The 16666-nt window shown below is 40.3% G+C and overlaps 1 protein-coding gene across 1 annotated transcript in view; it reads right to left on the bottom strand.

The window, feature by feature from the left end:
• Positions 1-622: 622 nt before the first annotated feature.
• Positions 623-16666, bottom strand: part of LOC100482121 (utrophin) — a 63459-nt gene continuing 47415 nt past the window's right edge. Inside the window, exons 11-16 of the mRNA XM_034670789.1 lie at positions 15611-15769; positions 14991-15231; positions 12287-12395; positions 10741-10833; positions 5037-5059; positions 623-2660 (exon numbers count right to left, since the gene is read on the bottom strand). Coding sequence (XP_034526680.1) covers positions 2652-2660; positions 5037-5059; positions 10741-10833; positions 12287-12395; positions 14991-15231; positions 15611-15769 — 634 coding nt within the window. The 3' untranslated portion in view covers positions 623-2651. The remainder of the gene's footprint in view (positions 2661-5036; positions 5060-10740; positions 10834-12286; positions 12396-14990; positions 15232-15610; positions 15770-16666) is intronic.

Below are 16666 nucleotides of genomic sequence, written 5' to 3'. Positions count from 1 at the left end.
TAGGAATATTTAATGTGACTATTACTTTGGGGTAGATAAGATGTTTGAAATGTATGTTCATTAGAATATACCCATTTTATTTTAACAAATTACATGTTTGGGGATTTTTCTATGTCATAGAGAGCTTTTACTTTCAGAATCAACTAATACAATTCTCAGCACTATTTCCCATGGGGTGCCTTCAGGAAGGGATTAAACCCACTACTAGAATGGTTAAAATTCAGTGCACATGTAAAAAGCACATTATTTAAGGGCATGAGGCTAAAAGTGGATTTGGAAGAGTAATCAAGTAAATACTGACAGCATTTAAGTTACTAAAACAGAAGCCCAATAGGGCTTCACGGACATGTTCTTAACATCCAACATTATTTTTTCCCTATCGATGAGCTTTCTATTTGTAAAGGAAATTGAGAATTATATAAATAAGAGAGAAGAGAGGGACACAGAGGAAGAATGAGACAATGAGAACACGAAGAACGATGTCTTAGTTGGTAGAAGAGAAAGCAGAGGAAAACATGCAGATTTATCAGTATACAGGCTCTTTTTATATTTTATTTTCATAAATGTACACTCAAAGCTCAGATTCTATCAGTGAACACAGCCGAAGAATATCAAAGTCATCTTGTGTTAAAATTACTTTTATTCAGGATGAAAAATACAACATATAACCAGATTAGATGATAGTCTATGATTAGTTCTTTACCACATATTTCAAAAGAACTACATACTTATTTCCCCTTGTTGTTACTGTGATATATTTCTTTTTTATTTATTATTATTTAGAAGGTTACAATGTAGTGTTTTCTGTAGCTTTTCCTTAATAGCAGAGAGAAGACATGTTGCACACAATTACAAGCAGAAGAAAAATGAATACATATTTTTTCAAAGTAAGAACAAGGAAGACACCAAATCTACAACTTGTAGTTCAGAGTTCAGGGAAAGTTTTTTTTTTCTTTAAATAGGTGCTTTTCTTGGTTTGATGTGGCCTGATGAAAGCTCTAGATTTTGCAGACTGCAGCGGCATAAAGCTATTTCCAACACAATGGAGGAAGATGGATCTGAGGTAGAAAGGTGGTCATGGCTTTCCTCTTATATAAAACAATTTTCTTCTCAAAATATCTATGCTGCAAATAGACACCCTTGCCCCCCAACCCACCCAACCTATTCTAAAAGCACAGCAATTTCTAACTTTCAGCCTCCTTCTGGCCAAACCCAGGTCAAGAGAACCCAAAGTTAAAACGTCCTGATGTTTTAAATGCACGTATGCTTGAATCAAAACACATTATTTTCACTTTTTTTTTTGGTTTCTCTACATTTGGTGATTATATAACATGTTTCAACTAATCAATTAAATGTTAAATCAGAAGCTGAACCAAACAGCTAGCTAACTGAATGCACTCAGAGGTACAGGGAGGGGTACCACCATCTAAGTATTAATTTCATTCCTCTACAGAAGCAGTGACATAGGCTTTTGATAAACATCCTTTCCAAATATATTGATCAAATGAAAAGTAATAAAAAATGTAATCATTCACCCAAAAGGTAAAATGAAACATGCATTAAATTTGTGTCTGCTGTCAGAAAGAAAACAACTGGGAATTTCAAGAATTACAAATGGCTTGAGTATACATAAACAAAAATAAAATCCGCCTCAAAGGGAATTAAAGACAAAGATGTGTCCTGGTAGCACAATTAAGTCAAGGTCTGCTGTGTATTTAACGATGAAAATCAAGACTACGCAACTAAGGAAATGTTATCTCATGTTTTGTTTCTATGTCAAAATGAAAATAGACTTAAATGGGTAACCTTTGGTGAAATGATCTTTGAGGTTATTACAATCCTGCTTGGAGTCTCCTCTATCATATAGATTGGGACATGAAATAAATAAAGGAATCAAGACCTACTTACACAGAGCAGGGAAATAAAATGCAGGAAACAAATCCCAATGGGAATTCTGGGTAGGCCCCACAGGACTTTTACTGCGGTTATCCAAGTGGTCACTAAAGAAGTGAAGTGTATGTCGTCAAATAAAGTTAAGCGGTATACAAAGAGATGTAGCCTAATTAATATACATAAATATTTGATTGAAACATATGAACTTATTAATTTGGCCAAATCATGGAAACAAATACAAGGAAATCTATTTGGTCATGTGGCTGATGAGTTATAAATAACCAAAACGTAATGGTAAAAGAGTGGAAAAAATAAATGAAGTTATTGTACAAGGTTAATATGAAGGAATGTAAAAATGTAACATTGTTTTCTAATTCTTATGCAATTTTTGTCATGGTTATTAAAAAGAAGGTATCATATTAGAAAGCCCCCACCCACTTTCCCAATGCTGTATACAGTATACAAATCAGTGACAAATGCATTACCATTTCCAAATACCACTCTGTTCATTAATTTACAGTTGCATAGAAAGGGAAGAAGGAAACAATAAACAATAATATATGATTATTATAAAAACAAAAATATCCTTTTCTCTTTGGATAGTCAGTGTTTTACTCCTTCAGTAGAACACACAGTCAGCGCTCAACAGCATGTTTCAAGGAGCCACGGAGCTTCTGATTAAATGGAACTTGGAATTGGCATTTGCTGCAAAGGGCAATACTGGAAGTCAGGAAACGTTGGTTGTCTAGATGAATACTTCACATTGCCTGCGGGAAGGGAAACAGTCCTGTCAGAACAACATTTATGCAGAACATTACAGGTAGGAGGGACCTGTCAACTCTTCTGAGAAATAAAAGTGCTTCTTTCAGAATGAGTCAAATCCCATTTTGTTGTGTTTGAAGGGGACCCTCTACTCCCCTGTGACTTTTGCTTCCTGAGATGAGGTCTTTCTCTTTCATGCTGAAGGCATCTAGTCTGTTTTTTATCACTGCAACCAATATAGATGACATTTGGAAGACTTCTCTTGCCCAGGCTAGAAACCAAGTTAAAATTGAGAGGACTTGGGTTTTTCTTGCTGGAGGTACCAAGGGTGAGTGAATGAGGCTGGTGCGAGCACCTCATCTCTCCCTGGGGGAGGTCTATGGCTGACGGGGTACCCTTGACAATTCTAACTGCTCTCCAACCTACACTGGGGACCAGATAAGAAGAACAAAAGACAGGACTCCTAGTCTCAGGGTGTGTAGTGGTGCAGTTAATGGACCAGGGCCAATGGACATTGGCCAGAGAAGATATAAATCGGAGCCACACTCAGGGGAGTGGCATCAATCTTTTAAAGGGAATGTCAAATAGCTGGATCTGTCATCATTAAAATCCACGTCCTTCAATTTTCTGTGTGCATCCTCCAGCTGCTTGCTCTGGTCAATACCCAGATCTCCCTTAAAGACACAGCTTCCTCCACAACTTCCTCACATATGACTGTTTTTTATCTCCTATACTCTTCAAGTGCTTCAAGTGCTTTCTAGGTCCACACTATGATTTTCCAGACCTTCCTCTCCCTTCTCACCCAACTTTGAATCTCATGCCATCAGACTATACCACCATCAGACTATACAGCCATCTTCGGACCCCTTGGATCATGTTCCCTTACTTTTGAAGAATGGCTCACTGTCATCAATCTAAAACTATGTTTTAATCTTAGTGACTTCAATACCCACATAGATGATTCTTCCAAGACTCTAGCCTCTCAGTTCCTTGAGCTCCTCTCCTCCAGTGAACCTGTGATCCACCCTTGTCACCCATGCAAACTTCCACATGGACCATCACCAATACCTCAACCCCTGCAACACTTCAATTTTAATCATCCTGCCTTCTGACAACTACTCCTAGTTTTCCACTTACTTCCATTAGGACCCCAACCCCATCCACCCTTTGCTAGCACAATCCATTGCTCCTCCCGCCTTTTTCTCTGTCCCCTGTACCCAACATGTCATCACTTCTTTCCCTACAAGCTTAGATGCCTGGTTCAATCATTATCAGCATGTCCCTGCTTCTTCCCTTGAATTGTTACACTCTCTTCACCAAACCACAACTTCAACTCTGGTTAAATGCAACACCCAGTCCACTCTCGTGCCTGTGTTTTTGAACTTGAATGTGCCCAGGGGACAACACACAGCCTTGCAGATGGCCTCGCATTAAAATCACAGGCAGGCCCCAGAAGTCAGGCCGTATGCTGCCTCGCAGTCACACCACTTCCCTGTCCATCATCTCCTGCTTTCCCAGCAGCCAAGGCACATACGTCTTCCAGTCTCTCCTCACACCTCTGATACCTCCTCCCGTCCTCACCCTCTGCTGAAGCCCTGGCTTCCGATTCACTGAGACAACACGAGCAATCAGAAGACTTTTCCTCACGGAGCTCTCACCTCGCATCTCCTGAGCTCACACCTCACATCTGCTAATTGACTTGAGATTTCCTTTTCTTTCCTCTGGATTCTAAAGACCATTCTAAAGACCACTGTGCTTCTCGTGAAGACCCCAACACCTCTTGCCATTAAGACAATGACACAACCAGAAGGTTAAAGATTCATAAACAAGTTCAGGGAAGAAAATGTTCTCCAAAGATGTGCTGTGGTCTTGTGGCACCCTAGCACTAAGAGTACCTGGTAAGGAAAACTATAAAGGTATAGTTGCCGACATTTCTCAGTAAATTCCTCCCCTCCCCTCCTCAGCAAACATTTAAAAGTAAAATCAACACATCTGCCCCCTCAAAGTAACAAAATCATTTCATGTGCCACTGCTGGCACTGTTTTTAAGTCAATGTTGGGTGACAGCCGCCTCAAGTACAAACTAGAGAACAGTGTTCGGCCACATCTATCCAGGGTGACTCTGCACAGTACACATGAGGCCAGTACAAAGCTGTTAGCACACACACCATCAGACACTTGGTATTAGGGGGCATCTGGAAGAACTGGCTTGAGAGGGGTCCCCTTCCCCAGACTGACAGAATTCACTAACATTTAAATGTCAAGCAAGTTTACTAATTTACATGGGGAATAACGTCTAGCACTAAAATCAAAAGCAGCTCATCTGCTTCCTCTAGGTTGTAATCAACAAGCCCTGAGCTGATCAACCCCGTTAACTCTTACCTGTGGCCTGCTGGGGAGATTGGCTGAAAGAGAAAACAAAAGAAATCAGTTGAAGGTGCTCTGGTTGCCTTGCTGGCTCCCCCTCTGAGGCATGCAAGACTGGGGGTGTTCCTAGCTCCCAGCTGTTAAATGTGTGCTAGTAAGAAAATAAGAAACAGATTTTGGTCTCTCCTTCCTCCCTCCCTCCCTTCCTACCTTCTTTCTTTCCTCCTTCCTCTCTCCCTCCCTCCCTTCCTTCCTTTTTCTTTTTTCTTCTTTTTTTGGCTAGATGCTTTAACAAAGACTAGTTTCTTTTCCCTAGTTTCTCATATCGTAGGTCCTTTAAGATATAAAAGTTCTACCAAAATATACAAAACATATGCTTGCTCTCTCAAATAAGTACACACCAAAGCGTCAGTGAATCATTAGATTTGAAAAAAAAAAATCTCAAAATTTCCTATTGAAATCATGCCATGTATTTGGTTAGTGTATCTGAACAGAGCAAGTTCTGCATATTTTGCTGAAACGTACAAATTCTGACTAACAGGTGATTAGGGAAATGAAAGGGCGGGACACGTGTCTTCAGTTTCTGCCGCCCTTGGCTCACCCTGGCCCCAAAGGCCTAGGAAACTGATGGCAATGTGCTTGCCTCAAACACAGGGCTGGCCTCACCCTTGGTAGGCTTTTGGGCACTTAGGCTAATCACTGTGCCTTGGAGGGAACCAGCAGGAGAAGGTGGAATATGGTGACAGATTCGCCTTTGCCGCTGAGCCTCTCCCTTCCTTCCTGGTTACAGAAAGCAAGGCCAGTGGAGTTGATCCAGTGGGCATTGGGAGGGCGGGCAGAGGCAGGTGGGTCGGGGTATGTTCTGCTCCCCGCCCCCAGGAGGGTAACATCTGTTTTGGGTCAAATAAGAATCATCCCTAATCATCTACCATGTTGCACTCCTTCCATCTCTCATTTTTTTTTTTTGTGCTGAAGGGAAAAAAGAGAGAGATCCATGACCACACAGTGGGTGCTTTGTGAGAAAAACAGAAGAAACAAGAAGGGAAACTTTATGATGCCTGGAGGGAAAGCGTGAGCCCCCTCCATATCCGGGGGGAAGAATGTGACTAAAACCCAGCCTAGTCCTACCAGATACATAAGTTACAGTAGGAAAACACAAGAGTGGGTGTCCTTCCCACTGAGCTCCCTTGCATTAGAATTAGAATTAATGCAGACACCTACATTTCTCTTCTGCATAACAGCCAACCCCAACCAGAAACAGAATCCATGCTGCTCCAAATCAGCATCATTAAGCCTATGCTATTTATTTATTTAATTTTATTTTAAGTAGGCTCTGCACCCATTGTGGAACCCAACACGAGGCTTGAACTCACGACCCTGAGATCAGGATCCGAGCTGAGATCAGGAGTTGGATGCTTAACCAACTGAGCCACCCAGGCGCCCCTACCCCTATAGCTTTGTATCAAATAAAAGGCTATAAGGAGCGCCTGGGTGGCACAGCGTTAAGCATCTGCCTTTGGCTCAGGGCGTGATCCTGGCGTTATGGGATCGAGCCCCGCATCAGGCTCCTCCGCTGTGAGCCTGCTTCTTCCTCTCCCCACTCCCCCTGCTTGTGTTCCCTCTCTCGCTGGCTGTCTCTATCTCTGTCAAATAAATAAATAAAATCTTAAAAAAAAAAAGAAACTTAAAAAAAGGCTATAAGTACTCCCCTGAACAAACTGCACACAGCTATTTCTAAAAGAAACCAGGAAATCCTTGCATTTTAGTAGGTTTTGAGTTTGTGATGAACGTCACTCAAGTTTAATAAACATAGGCAATTCATAGTGAAAATATGCCTGTAGATAAAAAATAATTTTAAAAGCATTTAATGTTCTGTCAGCCAGAAATAGTCAGCTAGTACTAGTATCCTGTATACTTGGATGACATAAATGCAAAAACTGAGAGGCATTTACATAAAAAGAAATGTTAGAGCAGTCAGTGAAAATTTTAGTATGTACATTAGTTAATGGGCACCACAATGAAATTCCCTTCATTAACGCCTTGTCAAGAAAAGATGAAAATGCTTTCCTCTCTGCTCTGAAACTTAATGTAAATAATTAAAAGAAGACTTTAAAAGGCCATAATTCAAGGATGTGATCAGGAACAACTGGGATATTAATTTGAGACAGAAATTCTAAAGTGTTATGTGCTACAGTAAACAGACCCAGAAAAAAAAAATGCCATGTTTAAGTAGGCAATTCATGCAATTAGGATTTATGAATACAGTTTCATTTTAATTCCAGGATTGCCAGGAGTGTAAATTCACTTGTGACCATGCTAATTTTTAATCCACAAAGGACCAAAAGTCAAGATTAACATGCAGATCGATTCATTGTGTGCTGGTGACAAGCAGTTTTAAAGTTCTCATTAGTAACAGGGGCTCAAGGGATTGGTTTGGCACTGGGAGAGGGCCAATCCGATTTGCTTAGAAAAATCCTCCAAAGGTGGTCAGGAAGCTTTGGGAATGCAAAGGTTTATTAAAAGATTTGCTAGCTGAGCAACTTAGAAGGAGCAACAAAGCAAATGAATCCTATAAACCTTCTATGTACTATCTAGGGAAACTTTACCAATTAAACCTTCCTGGTTAGAAAATGTAATCATTCATTCATTCATTCAATTCAGAAACATGTATTGAGCACAAAGTCTAAGTCAGGTGCTATTCCTATTCCGCACCAATTTTTAAAAGGTTTAATAACTTTAGATGCAATTTTAAAAATGTCTCAATTTTATAAATAAGTAAATTCATCCTTTATTTTCTAGGGAAAGCTGTTCTTACCTTGGAGATTTTTATATGATCAAAGCAAAATACAGAATATAAATATGAACAAGAGCAGACTAAAGCCAAATAGAACTTCAGAAACCAAACATAATAAGATGTACAATCCAGAGGATTCTAAAAGACACCATTCATCATTTATTATATGGGATATACTTGAACTCTTCAAAATAACACATGACTAGTAATGCTCATGCATGGAAAATTATAATTAATGTTAAATATTTGTGAATGTACAAACTTAGGAGAACATGGGGCCAGAGTCCCATGAAGGAATCTCAAGGGCTCCACAACCCACCTTCACAACCCAAAAGAGCACAAGTGGAGAGGGCAACCTGTCATGTAGGTCCCACTGAAGGTATACACATTTCTCAGGAACCAATGATATCTGTTAATTGTTAATGAGATTCCAACCAATAGGAATTTTATACGTCCCATTAAGGGAGGCCATAAAATGAGATAAACAGACTCATCTCTTTTTTTCACTCATTTTTGCCTTATTCTTATGATTATTATTTATATTTAATTATATTCTCTTCTAAAATAAGACGGATTCATCTTTTATAATATCTAGATATAAGAATATATTATGGAAAAAATTTAAGAGTCACTGCTCTATGACAAACTTTAAAAAAAGACATATGAATTTTTAATATAAAAAATGTTAATATGGAAACTACACATCTATAGTCCCTGTAGAGCATTCAATTAAACATACTTCCCATCCTAACTCTCACTGCCAACTGACTTACAAATTGAACGTGTCCATCATGACATTTAAATGCAAACTTCTAAACAGGCTTTGATTTATAGAATTTGTTCTTAACTAATTATTAATGTATTTGGATTTAAGCTGAACCAAAAAGTAATTTCATTTAGAAATATAATCTTGAAATTCTAGGCTTTAAAGTGACTATGATGAGATCCTACCTAGCTATTAAGTAACATATGACTCAAAATCAAAATCTCTAGAAAATCCAACCTTCATATTAAAGATGTAACCTGCTCATCTACTGTGGCTCTTAGAGAGCCAAGAATAGAGGCAACAATCTGAAAGCATATGGGCTTCAACCGACCCTCTTTAGCCTTCGTGAGACTCTTGAGGGCCAAAAAAGTGTGTGTGTGCATGCATGTGTGTGTGCACACACATTTGCACATGTGGGCACATGTTTTTTGGGGAGTGAGTGTGGGGACTGACATATAGTAAATACAGTTCAGGAAACTTCAAGAAGTATAATCACAGATAATAAATGGAAAATGATACATTCCCAGATATAAATCTATTTATGCATTTGTGGAAACTGTACTACGTCCTTTAGGCAAATACTTCTGAAAATTCAGGGAAGACTATATTTCAAATAGCTATTTCCACTTCCTGCTAATGATGGCATTTTTATAAACTGTAGAGTTGTATAAGTTGAAGCATATTTTTTAATGAAGTCAATATATCTTATTTAACTACCTTCCTGGTAATGCCTTTCTTCATCACTTAGGATGGTATTTTCTGAGGACAGGATGAAAAAGGGTGATACGAGAAGCTGTTCTATATATGTACTCCCACATATAACATACCTAATACATACAGTAGTGTATGTACATACGAAAATCTTAACTTAGCGGCTGCCTAGATTTAAAAATCAATTTGAGAGGAAATTACCCTAAAAATTATATAATAATATATACCTATTTCTTTAAAGGTTATTTAAAATAAACTGCACATCCATGGACAGTAAAAAAGTAAAAAAATAAAATAAAATAAAATAAAACAAACTGCACATCAAGTAGTATGGATGCGCGCAGGTAAGCGGCTTTCGGTTTGAAACCGCATGAGTGATTCTGGTGAGAGCTCACTGGGGGGTGACGAGAGGCTGAAGTCAAAAAGTTTGGCGAGAAAAAATCAATAAATAAGAACATTATGTAATTTCCTCTGGAATTTAGACTGCTTTCATTTGATCATTTTCTGGTTCTTGGTAGTTCATATGGAAAAGGCACAGGGTCATAATCTGTGATGCCTTCAATTATTTGGCCTTTACGTAGGGACCGTTTGATTCCACGAAGAAAGAAGCCAGAAGAAAGAAAAAAAAGAGAGAAAAAATCTGAAAATAATCCCCTCCCAGAACTGAATCTGATGCCATCAGAGAACAATGTCTGAAGCAAAGAGAATGGGGGCGCCTGGCTGGTTTGGTCAGGGGAACCTGTGACTCTTGATCTTGGGGTTGTGGGTTTGGGCCCCTCGTTGGGTGTAGAGATGACTTAAAAATAAAATCATAGGGGCTCCTGGGTGGCACAGCGGTTAAGCGTCTGCCTTCGGCTCAGGGCGTGATCCCGGCGTTATGGGATCGAGCCCCACATCAGGCTCTTCTGCTGTGAGCCTGCTTCTTCCTCTCCCACTCCCCCTGCTTGTGTTCCCTCTCTCGCTGGCTGTCTCTATCTCTGTCAAATAAATAAATAAAATCTTTAAAAAATAAATAAATAAATAAATAAATAAAAATAAAATCATAAAAAAAAAGGGAATTACATCAGAAAAAGTTATTTTCCTGCCTTGTTTGGTGTGCTGCTAAAAGCTCTTTTTTGAAGTAATGACCCATTTCTTACTAGAGTTTGCACTGGACAGGAAACTTCTTACAAAGAGGCTTGCTTTGTTCACCTTCACCTTGTCATCCGTGAGGTACCATGAAACCTCTCAAAGAGCAGGACTATCACTGCAGCCCAGTGACGTGGGTATCCAGGCTGAGCTCCACTTGCTTTGTCGACATGTAGAATGTTCGATTTATTTCCAAATAATATTCAATCCTGTTTACTATCAGTTTTTGCTATCTTACCAAAGAAGACAAAGAGCCCCAACCAGGAGAAAAGACATGGAAGGGAACAGCATCGTGTGGTGTTGGGATCCTTCATACTCACGGCAGCAAGATGGAAATGTACTGTTGATCTGCTCCATAAACTCCGTGAGGTCCGTGCTCGTGTCGTGTGGGGGAGCCAGCAGGTCCTCAGCTGCTGTGACAGCAGAAAGAACAGAAAATTCTGAAAGGAACATCCAGCCTTCCACCAAAACCCAGCATCAGGAGAAAATACTAGTCCTGGCCTCGAAATATCAATGTGAAAATCATCCTCCTTGAAAACAACAATTTTAGGGAATAACACCAAAACCATTTTTGTATCAAGTTGTTGGTAACATAATTTCATATCAAGAAAATGTATTAGATGTTTCTGTTGGAAGATTCCACGTGCCAGGGGGAAATTTATGAGTGAAAAATAAGTAATGTGGTCATATTATTTCAATTTCTTAGATGGAATTCCATTATTTTGCATTCCAAGTGTTTTTTCATGTAGAAAAAATATTCTACCAGTTCCTTTTTCCTTCCTTTTTTCTTCTTGGAGACGCTGGTGTGGGCTAGTTTATGCTGCTGCAAATCTAGAGGTGTTTTACAAGATACTTTTACTTTGATGTTTTTTATTCTATAACCAATAAATAGCAAAATAATTCACTTATTTAAAGCAATTAAAATAATATGAATACTTTAGGCTTTCTTCTGATTAATGCAGCAAAAGATATAAACAAATTAATTTGGTTAAAATCTGTGGTCCTCAGTAGAATTTTAGAACTTAAATTTCATCAATAACGAAATGTCATTCCTGAATGCCGGTTGACAGAGCCCTTCCCAGCAGCAGTGACAAGCCCCTTTGTGACCAAGGACAAGCTGGGTGAGACCTTGGCCTCAGACCGGGAGCGGGGAGGAGTGGCAATATCTATAGGGACTAGCAAGGAAAAAGCAGAATATTCAGTTCCCAGATCTGGGCAGAGAAAACCATGCTAGGTATAATATACTTTAGGATTAAAGTATACATAACTTCAGAATATATACACATATACATTTTAGAGATGGAAAATTTATTTTAAAAAAAAAAGAATCATTCTGAGGGCAAAGCAAAAAAATAAATTGTTGCTCATCCCCAAAGGAAAGAGCACTTCTTTTCATCTCTCACCAAAATTCAATCCGCTACTACACATTTATATAAACAAATATATTATAAATGATTATTTTTAAATGTTTGCTTTTGGGGTGTTGTTAAAATGTCTTTGTATGCAGCTGAGCACAAAAAGAATATGAAACACTTTTATGCTCTAAGGCACTGGTAAGAATGTTATTTAAAATGAAAGGGGCGCCTGGGTGCCCAGTGGGTGAAGCTTCTGCCTTCAGCTCAGATCATGATCCCAGGGTCCTGGGATCGAGCCCCACATCAGGCTCCTTGCTTATCGGGGAGCCTGCTTCTCCCTCTCCCTCAGCCTGCCTCTCCCCCTGCTTGTGCTCTCTCTCTCTGTCAAATAAATAAATAAAATAAATAAATAAAATCTTTAAAACAAAATTAAAAAAATAAAACGAAAGACAAACTAATGGTGAAGCTCAGAGCAGAGCAGGGGGGCTAGCCAGGTCTTGGGGATACCAACCTGCTTGGTGCAACTGAGGACCAGGGTCGGGATCCAGAGAGTAGCTCAGGGCAGACTGCTGAGGTGAAGCCCAGGGGGAGACACTGTTGATTCGGGAATCAGATTCAGGCTGCAATCACATTCAGAGGTTAAAGCAGATGAAGGACTCCAACAACTGCTAAGGAAAACATTTTTGTTTCTGACTTCCATGGATAATTAAATCACACCAAGTTCTTTGGCCACAGACATTTAGAATATCTGTTTTCCTCAGTTTGGTGGGCTCACCAGTAGTTCCTCTGAGTACTGGGGTGGTCTGGCCCCCTCGGTTTGGGCTCCTTGAAGAGCTTGGTTAGTTATAATGTGAGATTTAATTATCAGTGTCAGCTTCATCTCTCAATTTTTTTATCATGATTTTCATGTCAACCAAGTGAACTTAGAAAAGGTTTCATTCATCTTTTAAAAAGGAGCACTGCTTCCCATACAGTAAATTTATCCAATTTCAAAATCAGCTCATTTCTTTATTTAAATCACTATTTAAAGGCAACACTGGAGAGGTAAGGACACAACTTTGGATTCAAATGCTTGAATTCAAACTCCGCCATGCAGAACCTACCTAATACTGAGCAAATTTTATAAACCTCTGTGCCTTGGATTCTTTATTTATAAACTGGGGATGGTAAAAAGAGTGCCTGTGTGGAAGGATTTTGTGAGGAGGGTGATCAGTTTCCACAGAGCTCAGAACAGAATCTGACACACAGTAAACACTTTGTAAGCCCACTCTGCACAAGCTTGGAAATGGTGCTGGATACACTGACAAGTATGAGCTCAAATTAGAAAGTGTGATCCATTTTATAGGGAATGAAGAAATTACAATGTTTCTGATGCCGATTTTTCCATTAAATTTATATTAGTTGAAGTCCGGTGGTTTCGCCAGTTTTTACTGTCAGGTGAATTTTCCATCTACTTCTGGCATTCATGCTAAATCATTAAGAAGAGATAAGAGGTCCACAGTCTGGGATATACAGAGCCATTTAGATATCAGCTCTCTCTAAAAGCATTACTGTGCAATTCTGAAGGCACATGAGCCATTAGGCAGCTCTGTCTAATGGGATGGAGAGAGTCGGGGGAGGGCAGGGGAGTGAGGGAAGCAGAGCCGTTAGCTCTCCAACAGGCTATGGAAAATAAAGGTTTCAAGCATGGCTTCCTTCGCAAAGATTCTACTGCTGCATGAGGTTAACAGTAACATTTCATATTTTAAATCAGAGATTTCAAGAGAAAATGCATCCCTCACACAGGCACCACGGAGAAACTTCAAATTCACAGTGCTTAAATGTGGGACCAGAGAAGACTCAAACATTCCAGAAGGCTTAGGGAAAGCCAGGCTTTGGGGCACTCTAGGGGAACTACTGTTTTCTAATGCCGTACAATTTGGAGGCCCAAAGTAAGCCTTCCCTAAAACAGTCTGACGCACATCCTGAAACAGCGACAGACATACAGAAAAGTATATGGTCGAAAGGTGAGATCTGTGGCCTGCTATGTAGGTGATGCAGAAATCACACTGTTTTGAATGATTCTGACAAGTTAAAAGATGCTGACAGCAACTGTGACAAGATGGTTTTCTGACACTTGAGAAGATCACTGGAGAAAAAGTTGCTTCTGCCTTTGGTTGGAGAAATCCTTTCTGGAGAAAGGCACTGCCTAATCACGCCTGGGGCCCCACATTGCACAGGCCAGAGAAAAAGGCAAAAGATGACATGAGTGTTGACATCAGGGATTCTTCAAGAAAGAGAAAGTCTAGCCCCATCTGTGGGGATTCTGCCCACTATGCACCTGCTACCAAAGCATCTTCCTGATAGTTCTGTGACATGACTCCTCTCCTTTAGCTGCTAGATGTAATCAAGTACTTAATTCTCTACAGTGTTGTGTCGTTATGTGCAATACTATCTTGATGTACATTGTACTATCTTGTCTTGCAAGCACCAAGAAAGCAAAAACTGTGTCTGATGCTTCTTTTACATCCCAAAGAAGAGTGTTTTTCAAAGTTGTAGGGTATTATCTACTAATGAGCTATAAAATTGATTTGGCAGGTGCCGACCAGCACAAAGAAAGAAAAGAGAAAGAGATAAAAAATGGGAGGGAGGGACGAAGAAAGAGAAACACAGGAAGGAAGGAAGGAAGGAAGGAAGGAAGGAAGGAAGGAAGGAAGGAAGTTAATAAAATAGAAAATAAGAGATTGCATTTCTTTATAATGGCAATTATGCTGTATTCATCATACAAGTATGCATTCATCATAATGTAAGTTGTATTTCTTATTGTCAAGAAAGTGTGCAAACAATTGCCATAAAACATGGCCTGATGTTAGGAAATGATAGCTGTCCATTAATAAACATCTGTTATGAATTTCATGAAATAGCTCACTGGAAGCAAGGCTTAGTATGAACAGTTCCACTGGCTTCCTTCCCCTTAATCTCCACAGCGCTCCCACATGTAATTTACACAGATGTATGTTACAGGGTCTTTTCCCTTGGAGCTGAGATAGATTTCCGTGTTATAGAAGAAGGGGATATTCCATCTTAAGCGAGGCAAACACACTTTTGGAGCCAGTGGAGGTGAGAGGTCTCAAGTGAGCCTCTCTGCTGCCTCTGGGAGCATGTTCGGGGAGCCCGCTGGGCTGGAAGAGGGTCTGGGCGTCCCCCCCACCCCGCCCGAGGTCCACACACTCTACCTGCTCCAGCAGCTGGCGAAGGCGGTGGAGTTGAGATTCCAGCTGCTTATTGTGATCTTCTAAAATCTGCATCCTAGCCTCCAGCCGGCCTTTGTGCTGCCTCAGGAGTTTTGCTTCTGCTATAAGTTCCGAGTCCTCGGACGTGTGGTGAGGAGACACAACAGAGTCTGGAGGTGACCCGACGGGGAGACCCCTTCTCAGGTGCTGCTCCTTCAGCTGCTCATATTCCACCTGCAGGTTTCTAACGCAGAAAAGGAAAAACCGGAATCACCACCGTGTGCATCGTCTTCTCTCTGAAACTGCCCACAAGCTCCAGACTTAACTCAGGCTCCTGCTTTCTTCTTAGGGAAAAACATTTATTAACAGCGAGATGAGTCAGCATGAACACCACAGCTTCAAGCAGGTGTTCTAACAGACATCACCCCTGAACCCTCCGTGTGTGATCTGCAGCCAATGTCCTGGCTTCTCAATCTCCTCTAAAACTTGGACTCCACCTGGATTTCTTAGAAAACACTTCTGAAGAGAGAATGGGTAGGGATCATATTGAAAGTATCATTCAAGAATTTCCCTTGAGAAGTTTTGCCCATGGGGACATAGCTTCTTCTCCCAGGTCGGCACACCTTTGTTCTTCCTCCAAGTCGGAAATGATCCGTTCCAGTTCTCCACGTTCTTCCCGTTCTACCGACTTCAGGATCTGAGCTGGACTCTGGGGCTGGCTGACCGGGGACTCCCCTCCGAGCGTCTGACAGTACTGCTGGATGAGGGCATGCTCGTCCTCCCTAGGAAGACAGAACGGACACACGCTGGGGCGCACGTCTGCAGGTGGACGTCTCTGGTTGTAAGGGAAGTAGAAACAATGATGATGGGGGTGGCTGCTGGGCCATGTCTGCCTTGAAGTTCCATGTCCCTCTATCATCCCTTAAAAACTCTAGGAAGATATTTACCTAAAAGGTATGTGTACTACACATACCAACATTCCATGCTTTGCCTTAGACAAACCTGCGTATATCACAAGCCTCAGGAGAGATTCTATTCAGCAGAGGTATCAGAGAAGGTACACCACTGATACAGTTAATAGAAAAAAGACTTTAGGCAAAATCCATAATTGAATACCAAATGAGTAGATTAAAAGACTTAAACAAAAATAAACTGCTCTCAACTGTTTGTATATCCCCAAAATTCATTATGTGGAAGCCTAACACCCAGTGGGATGGCACTTGGAGGGAGGCCTTTGGGAGGTGATTAGGTCATGAATACGATTAGTGCCCTTAGAACAGAGAGTCCAGAGAGCTGGCTTCCCCTCTCTGCCACATGAAGATACAGTGAGAAGAGAGTCATCTATGAAACAGGAAGAGGGCTCTAACCAGACCCCAAATCTGCTAGGACCTTGATCTTGAACTTCCCAGCCTCCAAAACTGTGACAAATAAATTTCATTTCTAAGCTGCTTGGCCTATAGTACTGTGTTGTAGCAGCCCACATGGACTAAGGCCTAAATTGATTTCACTGGCTTTAGCATTTGGTTGAAAGTTATTTTGTAATGCTTTGTAACCCACAAAATGGAAGGATATAATCCTCATATTCTTTCATTTAAATAACATAACAAAAATTATAACTGTACATATTTATAAAATATCTGCAGATATTTACTTGATATTATCAGCATGTCTTCACTAGG

This window comes from Ailuropoda melanoleuca, chromosome 10 (assembly GCF_002007445.2).
Source record: "Ailuropoda melanoleuca isolate Jingjing chromosome 10, ASM200744v2, whole genome shotgun sequence".
In the NCBI taxonomy this organism is placed as follows: Eukaryota; Metazoa; Chordata; class Mammalia; order Carnivora; family Ursidae; genus Ailuropoda; species Ailuropoda melanoleuca.
The sequence above is the reverse complement of the archived record's forward strand: the minus strand, read 5'-3'. Positions and strand labels throughout refer to the sequence as shown.